The sequence below is a fragment of the Lytechinus pictus genome, chromosome 1, assembly GCF_037042905.1.
Source record: "Lytechinus pictus isolate F3 Inbred chromosome 1, Lp3.0, whole genome shotgun sequence".
NCBI classification, from domain to species: domain Eukaryota; kingdom Metazoa; phylum Echinodermata; class Echinoidea; order Temnopleuroida; family Toxopneustidae; genus Lytechinus; species Lytechinus pictus.
In genome coordinates, this window is record NC_087245.1 from 42,370,091 (window position 1) to 42,381,773 (window position 11,683).

Below are 11,683 nucleotides of genomic sequence, written 5' to 3' on the forward strand. Positions count from 1 at the left end.
ATGTACATGTATGTTTAGCAAGCAAATACTTGGGCTTTAGTAATTGCATGTAAGCTTATACCAATATCTACTAATTACTTAAATACAAGATATTCAAATAAATTCTAATGAAATTCTCAAATTTAGAAACTTTCCTCATTTCTAAAAAAATGGAAAAGAATGTACGAAATGAAAAAGTGCTCTTTTTAATAGGGTCAAGCCCAAAAGAGCCTCAAATAATAAAGTACTGATTGGCATACAGTGCTTTTTTAATTCATTGGGGCACAGGTTTTTAGGAAAAGGTGCATGCAAACAAGCTGACAAGTGCTGGTTGTGCAACAAAACAAACATGAAGCCAAGCAGTGATAGTTAGTGGACTGTCCAATCATACTGCACACAGGAACACACATTGTACCTGTTGTCTCACGAGGAGCTTTCTTCTTCTTCTTCTTGCCCTTTCCTTTTATCTTTTTCTTTTCGGTTCTAATTTCTTGTTCATCATCTAAGATTCACAAAGATACGGTGCATACATTGTGTATGAATTCAATGCATATTGTCACAGTGTCATATCTACATGTATTCTGTAAAACTGTTCCTGGTTAAATTGCTGAAATAAAAGCATTTAGCCTTGGTCATAAAACCGATGTTATGTAGAATGGTGAATGCTTCCAGACAAGAAACAAAAGCAATAAAACAAATATAGGCAACTGTCCATTGAGTCAAATTTCTTGGGCCCAGACAAATCTGTTACAAAGGCAAAATTCAACTTACATACTGTAGTACATGTATGTGTAGAAGATGCTATTAACTCATGTTTTGCACACAGTAATTTGATCTGAAATAATGCTTCAAGTTGGGCAAACATATGGAAGGACTTTACAGAATATGTAGTCTACTGTATATTAACACTAAAGAGTGAAAACATTGGAATATTTTTAGCAACCAGTGTCCAGATGGTATCGCCTCATTAAAAAAAAAAATCAGGGTTGAACACCCCATTACAATTTCATGATTGGCATTAATCAGTATTCAGACATCTTGATATTAATATCATCACTTTCAATCAGCTACATATAATCATGGAGCTATAATAATCGATCTTTATCAAACCATTTTAATTCACCAAACATCATAATAAACTGGACAGTGGTCATCTATGTCAACAGAATCCCATAAGAGTGGAATGGTTATACTTGCGTTAGTGGTAAAAAAAAAAAAAAAAGAAATTCTAATGCACACACTTGTCTTGTGTAATGACCAGTGGAAATTGCACATAATTCAATCCCAAGGCAATTTGAAACAGGCAGGTACATTTTCATTGGTCTTGTATCTTTATCGCTGACAAACAAAAAAAATGTTGCAGTTTTCCATAGGTACATGTATTTGTCATAGTAACACATTTTAAGCAACCATTAAAGCAAGTAGTTTTTGTCAGTTTTCAAAGCTGATTGTTTCCTGAACTCTACACATGCCACATATCAATCATCACAAGAAAAAAAGGTGAATAATTAACTTGAATCTTGAGATAAAAACTTCATGAAATATTCATCAACCATAAGTAAAATGAAGTAGAAATGGACCTATTTACCTTTAAGAACAGCTTCAGTGGTATCAGGATCTCGGGCTGCCTTCTTCTTCTTTGGTGGCATTTCGACTTCGGTTTGGAAACACTATTCTATTTAAAAAACATGAGATAATCATAATTATTATCATGACATTTAATAGGCCTAATATCACACCAATATCAAACATGCAGTATGATGCAGATCACCATTTCTACTGATTTCTGTTACATAGATTCATACAATAATAGCATATTTTACCAAGGATAGCCACTTCAGTTCCGAAAACTGTTCTACCAGCGGGCCCTGCTTAACATGATTTAATGTTATTATTACCCCAGCTTTAGTACGGCTACATGTACCTTGATCAGGCGCTCAAGCATTCAAGGAATTTCTTCCAACGGGTACCCATTCACCTCACCTGGGTTGAGTGCAAGCTGTGCAGCACTATGTGGGTAAACTGCTTGCAGAAGGAAACCACGCCATGGCTGGGAATCGAACCCACGTCCCTCAGATTGAAAGACGAGTCTTAACTACTAGACAACAACGTGGATTACAAATTATATAGATTCTAGATCCTTTTGACATGAGAAAATCTGCTCAAAACTTCTTTAGCAGAAACAAATTCATAAACAAGTTAGACCTAACTTTAATGTTACTAGGTGTCCCTGCCAACTGGAAATCCCTCGGCTTCATAAATTCAAGATCGAACTTCCAAATAAAAAAACAAAACAAAATATAGCCTCTGTCTCGATCGGCCATTTTGTTTTGAATTTTGAAAGGAGAGGTATCGCGATAGAACTTTTCTTTTTTTGAGGTTCCAGTCTGTGCCTCGATATCAGGATTTGTGTGTCACGATAGACCTTCATTCATATAATCTTGGTAAGAGCATAATTTCTGTTCCACATTTTATTAAGATTACTATCAGTAGAGGCGCTGGTCAGAAAATTGGGATCGTCCCAGTTTACAGGGACTGTCTCAGTTTTCAAAGATTTCTCCACACAAGAAATCTAGGAAAGTTCATTCACCTGTCAAGTGCCGACACCGATCAAGTGCGCTAGTCAATGTAAACATATCTGGTTTCATTAACAAGATTATTGGAAGACGGCAAGTCATAAAAATAGACGGTGAACTGGGGGAATTGAGGTCACTGAATCTATTTTTAGTACTCTCAATTTCCGTAATTGCTGTCTTTGTCTCGCAGGGGGAAGTGAAAAAAAAACGTCCCCTGACTTAAACAAGGACAGTCTCAATTTATCAAGACATTATTTGTCTTGGTTTATGAGGATATCCTTGTTTTCTGGGACAATCCCAATTTTTAGATCAGCGCCTCTACTGACTATTGAGACCCCAATCTACCCCAGTCAGTGTCTCCCTCGTTTTGCACTGTTGACTCCTGGGCTCCGCCGGAGCCCCCTGGGAGTGGGACAGCAGCCTGGGTTAATTAGGGCTAGACCTAGATATATTTATTCTGAACCTTTTCCATGTTTTTATTTTCAATTTAAGTGGGGAGGTGCATATGGAACTCTTTCCAAATTCTGAAAGTCGCATTTCACTGAACTCCCTATCTGAAGTTAAAGGAGAATGAAACCCTTGAAACCAGCTGAATCCATATCAAAGAGAAAAATCAAAGAAACATATTGTTGAAAGTTTGAGGAAGATTGAATGAATAATAAGAAAGTTATGAGCATTCGAATATTGAGATCACTAGTGCCATGTAGATCCTCCCAACGGCAATGCGACCAAGATCTGTGATATCACACACGTACAACTCCCTCATTACTTTAGTACTTATTTCACTTATATTCTCACTTTTATAGAGTCTATCACAAGGTGAGGTGTTCTCTTTATGAGATGACAAGTACAGAGGTTTCACAACATTATATCATTGATGAATCGTTTGTCATATGATTAGAATGAGCAAAAAGAGATGTTTTGGGGTATATTTTCAGTGTCCAAATGGGAGAGTTGTACGTGTGTGACATCACAGATCTTGGTCGCATTGCCAATGGGAGGATCTCCATAGCATTAGTGATCTCGACATTCAAATGCTCATAACTCTTTTATTGCTAGTCCTATTTTTCTCAAAGTTTTGTTGATCTTATTCTTTGATTTTTGTGCTTTCACAAAAGCTAACTTGCTCCAAGAGTTTCATTCTCCTTTAAGACAATTTTCATAATACGAATACGGTACAGGCCCAAGCAGCAGGTAGGATGGGGGGGTCGGGTGTCCACCCGGGGGGGGGGGGTAGGTGTGTGCCGCTGGTGAGACAAAAACCGGGGGCCTTGGAGCGGACTTATTATAAAAAGGAGGGTCCTCGGAACGGGCTTCGGAACTACAAATGCTTGTGAAAACGGGGGTCCTTGGAACGGGTCGCTTGCGTGTGCATCCCTGTGGAACGGGCATACGTATTACGTGTATGCAGCTAGCCCAGCGACATGGGCGCCGGGTGCGCTCGCGCAGAGGCGATGGTCGGACAGCGCTCAGCGGCCGCTTTTCACCAAAATTGCAGCTCATTGTGGCGGATCAATGCGACCAGAACGGCATAACGAAAAATATGCGAAGCTTTGGAGCGGATTTCTTTCTTCTTTTCTCTCAATTAGAAGAAAATGCTATGCTTCGGAGCGGCTTTCTTAGTTGCGACAAGCGGCAACCCCGCGCCATTTACCAATGTCGCATTTTTGCGACGAGAATCAGTCCCTCCGAAAAAAAAGAATATTTCACGAACCAAACACCCCTACAAGTCGAGTTTGGTATCATCTGAAGGCTCATTGTCCGGCCTCTCGTTCAGTGACTGTCGCTACACACACTTCTATTGAAAGTTTTTACGCAATCCTTCATCAAAGTTTGAGAAATTATCGAAGAATTTAACTTTTTAGCGTTGAGAAGGTCCACGATGGCGGAGCAACGCGGAGAGTATTTCGCGGACACGATGTCAGAATCAAGTTCGGATCATTCTGACAACGCATTAGATCGAATTCATGGTGATTCCGAGTTTGAAAGAATGGAAAACTTCTTCGGAGGATGAACTTCTTGTGGGCCATTCCCCGACGAAGAGACTCCATGCACGTCGGCGGAGAGCTGCTGAAAAGCCTGAATACGAGCGGACTCAGGATTCTTCGGATGATGGATTAGACACTCTGCCTGGTCCGAGCAGGCAACGTACACATACAATACACGTAGCCCACGCTATGAGTGACGTCATCAGACGCGTCTCGAGTCTTCACTCTGTTTTCAAGCACCATCTTTTCTGTGTGCGAGGTCGCATCGAGTCGCTCGCACAGATTTTCGTAATGTACACAAATCCCATAGACGCGTTGATATCTCGTTTCGCGAGGTAAAACAATGTTTATTTTCCTTCCCCTGACCTAAATAATTGGAAATACATTTTGTTCAAGGTAAGACATAGAAGTTTATGATATAAGTATATATATTATGTTGACTACATGTGCCAAAATTGCTGTTCTGACCACTCTATCCATCATGGAAATCATGGAGTTGTTTTGCACATGTGACACTGAATCAATGTGACCCAGTAAGCGAGGGCGAAAACATCCGCTGAGCAGCCGGTCACGACAGGGTTAATGCTATGCCCTTGAACGGAAGTTTGAGTGTTAAAATGGGGGTCCCCTCTGCGGCACATACCCACTATGCATCATATACTGAGTGCCCCCCCCCCCCCCCACCGGGGGCGGGGGTGTCCAGACACTTTATAAATTATATTTTTGAAGCCTTCTTTTTTGTCTTTATATTACACTAAAAATATGAATTCAATAGTTGTAATCATCTTCTATTTTGTTCTTTATAATATTTACTAACATTTTGCACTAAAAATTGATGAAACTTTGCTTGTAAATTTTTCCAAATGACATTCTAAAATTGATCGTCCGGACACAAGTCACAACAACTGGGTACGGTACAGCTCACTCAGTCTCAGTCGCTCCGCCGCCGCGCCCGACGATAGAGGTGACGGATGTATTCCTCGTCTCCGAACTGAACAGTGCAGTCAATGTCGAAACTCAACTAACTGTTGTTACTGTAACTGGGCAAGGCCTACCGCTTGATCTTAACCCGTAGTTTAATTGAACTTACCCACCTCTTCGAACAGGAATAAAGAAGTCAGCACACCAAGTAGCTCTTGCTAAATTAAACAAAGATAAACTTTTTTCTATCACCAACACAAATTCGCAGCCGAACGACGGCCATATTGTATACCATTGCCCAGTAACGTTGACGTCATTACTTGTGTGCTATACTAGTAATTGATTGTAGTACATGTATTTCCGGAAACTAGTTTGTCTCTTCAGACCTCTAATTACTAAGTAAATTGAAGATGACATTTTTTAACAACAAACAAAATGCAAGTCATCAATCAGACAAAACAGATAAATCAGGGTTTCGTTTTCAAAATCTCTCTTTTTCATTTACCGTATATTATTATTTTTTTTTCATTTAAATGAAAAACAGCTCAGATGAGCAGTTTTCAAAATTGATTGTAGAAATGAGACTAATTCACTTAAAGGACAAGTCCACCCCAACAAATAGTTGATTTGAAAAAAAGGAGAAAAATCCAACAAGCAAAACACTGAAAATTTCATCAAAATCGGATGTAAAATAAGAAAGTTATGACATTTTAAAGTTTCGCCTAATTTCACAAAACAGTTATATGCACATCCTGGTCGGTATGCAAATTGGCAGACTGATGACGTCACCCACTCACTATTTCTTTTGTATTTTATTATATGAAATATTAAATATTCTAATTTTCTCCCCCTTGTCAAGTGAAACAAAGTTTTATTTCTCCCTGAACATGTGGAATTACCATTATTTTAACAGTTTATGGTTAAGTTAAGTTGGTCCTTGTTGTCAAATCTGTAAAAATTGAAATATTATATTATTCAAACAATAAAAAACAAAAGAAATAGTGAGTGATGGACATCATCGACTCTCTCATTTGCATATCACTGAGTTGTACATTTAACTGTTTTGTGAAAAATAAGCGAAACTTAAAAATATCATAACTTTCTTATTTTACATCCAATTTCGATGAAATTTGCAGCGTTATGTTTGTTTGATTTTTCTCTATTGATTCAAATCAACAATTTACTGGGGTGAACTTGACCTTTAAAATAAATCACCATAAAAAGTTGGTATACCAAAAAAGTTCTCGTAAAATAAAGAAATCATTTTTTTTCTTTCAATCTTCGTTGATCAAGATATAAATCAAACAAGTCAACCAGCTATTTAGGCCTACATGATTAAACAAAGCAGCACTTATAAGACAGATACAAAATACAAATTGAATATAAAATCTCCATAGACCCACAATATTGGGAGGTTTTGTTATTAAATTTACAAAAAGTGAACATAGTAATTGAATGCAAGGAAAATGAATGTTGAAAAATTATCAATTTGAATATCAAATATCTTTACAAAAGGGTAAATGATAATATTCGAATGTTGTTTTGGATTTGTTATAGATAAAAGATCATCCCACACAGTGTTAACAACCGGACAGTCAAAAAATATGTAGAAATGTTTCAGGTCCCTTTTACAGAATTAACAGTTTGGAGAATCTTTTCTCTTGATTTTAAATGAAAATACATTAAAGGACAAGTCCACATCAACAAAAAGTTGATATTGATAAAAAGAGAAAAATCCAACAAGCACAACACTGAAAATTTCATCAAAATCGGATGTAAAATAAGAAAGTAATAACATTTTAAAGTTTCGCTTAATTTCACAAAACAGTTATTATGCACATCATGGTCGCTATGCAAATGAGTAGACTGATGATGCCATCCACTCACTATTTCTTTTGTATTTTATTATATGAAATGTGAAATGTATAATTGTCTCCTCATTGCCAAGTGAAATAACGATTAATTTTTCCCTGTACATGTGGAATTGTTTAATACTATTGTTTAATACTAGCATTGTTTAATACTATGTGGTTCAGTCAAGTCGGTCCTTATTGTCAAATCTGTAAAAAGTGAAATATTGTATAATTAAAACAATAAAAACAAAAGAAATAGTGAGTGAGGGACATCATCGTCTGTCTCATTTGCATGTCAACTGAGTTGTGCATATCACTGTTTTGTGAAAAATAAATGAAACTTTAAAATGTAATAACTTTCTTATTTTACATCCGATTTTGATGAATTTTTCATCATTCTGCTATTTTGAATTTTCTCAATTTATTCAAAACAACATTTTTCTGGGGTGGACTTCACATTTAAGGGCAATTGTCTTAATATGAAAGCTTGAAATAAAAACTGAGGCGGCTATCAATAGTACGCTTGAAATTCAACAAAAATAATGTACTTTTTGCCAGTCAAATTAAAGTAATCATTAGGAAAAGGACATGCAAAGTAATAAGAAATTAAGACATACAGAAATGACGGGAACAACATGAAAAGATGAATTAAACAGATTTTAACAGATTAAAAAAAATTATAGATGATTTTAATCAGCAATATTTCGGGAGTCCCCTGATAGGCCTGTGCATCATAGACCCATTGGCAGATCCAGACCGGGGGGGGGGGGGGGATGAATATAGGAAAGGAAAGAAATGAAAAAAAAAGGGTATAGAGTAAAGGGTGGGACAGAAGAAAATAAAAGACGAAGAAGAAAGGTAAGACAAAACTATGTGATAGAAAGGATTGCAAAAAGAACATTTTTAATGTCGGGTCTTTATATCATCATTTTTTTTTTTTCTTCAAAAATTGCTCAGTAAAATCTTCGATCTTTGGGTCTGAATACAAGAATCCCCATCTCGCTCTCAGTTAGGCTCTCATTATTTGTTATCCATTATTAAAAAAAAAAGTGTTTTAAATGTCCGGGTCTGATATATCAAAACTTTTCAGCTCGCGCTAGGCGGTCACATTAAATTGATTTGTGAGGTACTCAATATCCTCTTTGTGAGTTACACAAGTTATCAAATATCCCTTTTCAGATATGATTGGCAAGACTTATCAACCCGCACGACTCGCTTGCATTTTGATCAGTGAGACATGCATGGTTCTTAATTCCCCAAGCGCGAGGTAGAAATAATAAAAAAAAAAACACAGAAGAGCAAAATGCATGAAAAGCGAATTTTTACATGACATATTTTGAACAAAAAGTGTTTTACAACTTAACAAAATACAGGATAGTAGTTGGATCACTAAACAACATGGGCGGAAATCCCAGGGGGGACGTGTCCCCCCTACCCAATATAGTAGGGGGGACACAATATCAAATGTCCCCTACTATTTTGGACGAGATGATCTTACTTATTGGGTGATAACATTTTTTTTTTTTTTTTTGCTTCTCAAATTTATTTTGGTCGAAATGACCCCTTACATTTGGGGTGATAACCTTTTTTTTTTTTGCTTGTCAAATTTTCCAGTCCCTGGTCCCCCCTACTTTTGGAGACAGATTTCCGCCCTTGCTAAACAAACATAATTATCTCAAGTGCACTTTTTGGTTACGCTTCGTAATTCCGAAGGTTCGTAATTCCGAAACACGTAAATTGCCTATAACTCGATGTTCGTTAATCCGAAAAAGAAAAAGGGTTCGTTAATCCGAAAACGAAATAAGGTTCGTCATTCCAAAGGTTCGTTAATCCGAAAAATGAAAAATCTGTGGCGAAGCCGGGAATACCGGAAGGGCAAGCGTGGTGGAGAGAGGGGGGGGGGGGGGGGGCTAGAAAACCGTTTCAATTTCAATTATTATGAGGATGTGAAGGCAGGGGGGGGGGGCGTCCGAACGTATTTTCATTTGGGGGCAAAGCTAAAAAGGGGCACTTATAATTATGAATAGTTTGTTTGCAAAAGGGGTTAGATTTAGACCATTCCGAGAATATCATATTTTGATTTTATTCTCCCATATTGCAACATTCTTATGCGAAACTAAATTGTCATGATAAACTACCCTATCATGACTTGTGAACATACAATTGGGTATAAAAGAAAATAATGTCTTCATATATTTCAAATTTTTTTTTTTAAATCACCATTGTGGATCTAGCCACTTTTGCAAACAAAGTAAAATGGATCCAACCCCTTTTGAATAAAAAAGTGATTTTTCTTTGCCATTTTTAATCACATTTTGATTGGAGTTTCAATTTATGTTTTGTATCATCAGAGCGACTAAAATTCTCTAAATCGAGACCACAAATAATTATATTTGATGAAAAATGGATCTGACCATTTTTGAAATTGAGCTCTTCATATGTCAAAATGGGCCTTTTGGTGATAATTTCACCATACGATTACCATCTGTGTGATGTCGTTGTGTGTTTTTAGTAATTAAATTGAGCAAAGCCTTTTTTTATTATTATATATTTAGGTTTTTTTCCGCGGTTTGGAAAATTTCAAATCTGAAGTTCAAAAACACGCTTTTGGTCAATTATGGGGCTAATTATGCGATATACTGTTAAAAGGGCATACCGCGCGAGATGTTGCGAGCGCTAATCGCAAGCTTAAACTTTTGGACATCTCAATAAGAAATGAAAATTAAACATTCCGAGCAGTTCTCGTCATGAACAAGATATTTCTTAACCAAAGAATTAACGCGAGCACAAAGCACGAGCAGAAGATTTATGACATTATATTTTTAAACCAGCAAAAGGGTGAGTTCCTTACTACATAATAATTGAGGGGGGAAAATGTGATTTTTTAACCTGAAATGTATTATGTATTACATACTCTTCAAAAAGAGTATTTAATATCGAAAAGGGCACATTTCATTTTGAAAATAATACGGCAATTTCCCTTTTGAAAAAAAGGATTTTTTACCTGCGGGAATTTTTTATCATAACCAGCAGAAGCTGTTAAACATGACACCCTTCTTCTAAAAAATCCCCTTATCTAGAGGTTACATGTGACCAACACACAGTCCCAAATATTTTTAACCCATTCGCTCGATCTGGCAGCAATTGCTCAGGGAAAATAAAAATTAAGATGTTTGATCCAAGCGCCAATTCTTGATGCAATACATGGTTTGACCACATATACACACAATCCTCCGTTGAAACTATTACTGCATAATATCCGGTTATTCTTTTTAATTTCAACACCGTTTTTGTTACGAAAATGAATTGATTTCATTTTCGGAAAAACGAACCTTATTTCATTTCTTATTTTGTTTCCGGATTAACGAACCTTCGGAATGACGAAACTTCGCAATTACGAACCTTCGGAATATTTGAACATCAAACGAACCTTCGGAATATCATTCGAACATTCCGGAATAGCGAACCTTTGGAATAACGAATGTCACCCTATATGGGATAACGAGCATGATGAGAGAAACGAAAAGAGAAAAACATCAAACAAATTATTTTGATTATCTTTAATCAGAAAGTAGGTCCTGGATATATACTGAAACAATTTATATTCTATGCCGCTACAAACGAAGCGATACACATGAAATAATATCTTTTCAACCAGGCTTTGTTTTCCAACAGCTCTGAAGTTCCACGGATAAATCGGATACATGACACAATTAAACGTCTAATATTAATAGTTTTATCCACTCTTTTCCCCTTTTCTTCCTACTTTTCAAGTATATTTCCTTTTCATTTATTGTTATTCATAACAATACTACTACTACTACTACTACTACTACTACTACTACTACTACTACTACTACTACTACTACTGCTACTACTACTACTACTAATACTAATACTAATACTACTACTACTACTACTAGTAATAATGATATTAATAACGATGATGATGACGATGATGATAGTAGTAGTAGTACATGTATTTGTATAGTAGTAGTAGTAGTAGTAAAATTGACAATATGACTGCTTATGTCATTCATCGAGAAACTATAAATACCAATCTCTGCTTTTTAAGAGTTTACCCATCATATTCTGATTTTAATCTGTCTTCAATCTGCAATTTTCAAATATTACTACCATTGTCTTATTTCTATTCAATGATTGTGATATAATTTCTCATTGAATGTTAAATTACACTGTAAAAAATGAAGTGCTAATTTAGCACTTACAGTGCTTATATAGTGACTGCACTACGATAGCTGATTTTCTAGTTTAAATTTGAACTAGAAAATCAGCACTCGTAGTGCAATCACTATACAAGCACTAGTGCTGTAAGTGCTAAATTAGCACTTAATTTGTTACGGTG

General features: G+C 36.3%; 1 protein-coding gene across 5 annotated transcripts in view; it reads right to left on the reverse strand.

The window, feature by feature from the left end:
* LOC129263210 (uncharacterized) overlaps nucleotides 1–5,782 on the reverse strand; it is a 41,068-nt gene extending 35,286 nt beyond the window's left edge. For 2 of the 5 annotated variants that reach the window (XR_010294360.1, XM_064103348.1), the window contains exons 1-2: nucleotides 5,634–5,767; nucleotides 1,568–1,654 (exon numbers count right to left, since the gene is read on the reverse strand). Coding sequence is in view for 4 of the 5 variants with exons in the window: in XM_064103348.1 (XP_063959418.1) it covers nucleotides 1,568–1,628 (61 nt within the window). In the remaining variant the exon portion in view is untranslated. Of the gene's footprint in view, nucleotides 1–394; nucleotides 482–1,567; nucleotides 1,655–5,633 lie in introns of all 5 variants that reach the window. The other 3 variants (XM_064103337.1, XM_064103333.1, XM_064103343.1) reach the window with 3 other exon arrangements.
* Nucleotides 5,783–11,683: the final 5,901 nt, after the last annotated feature.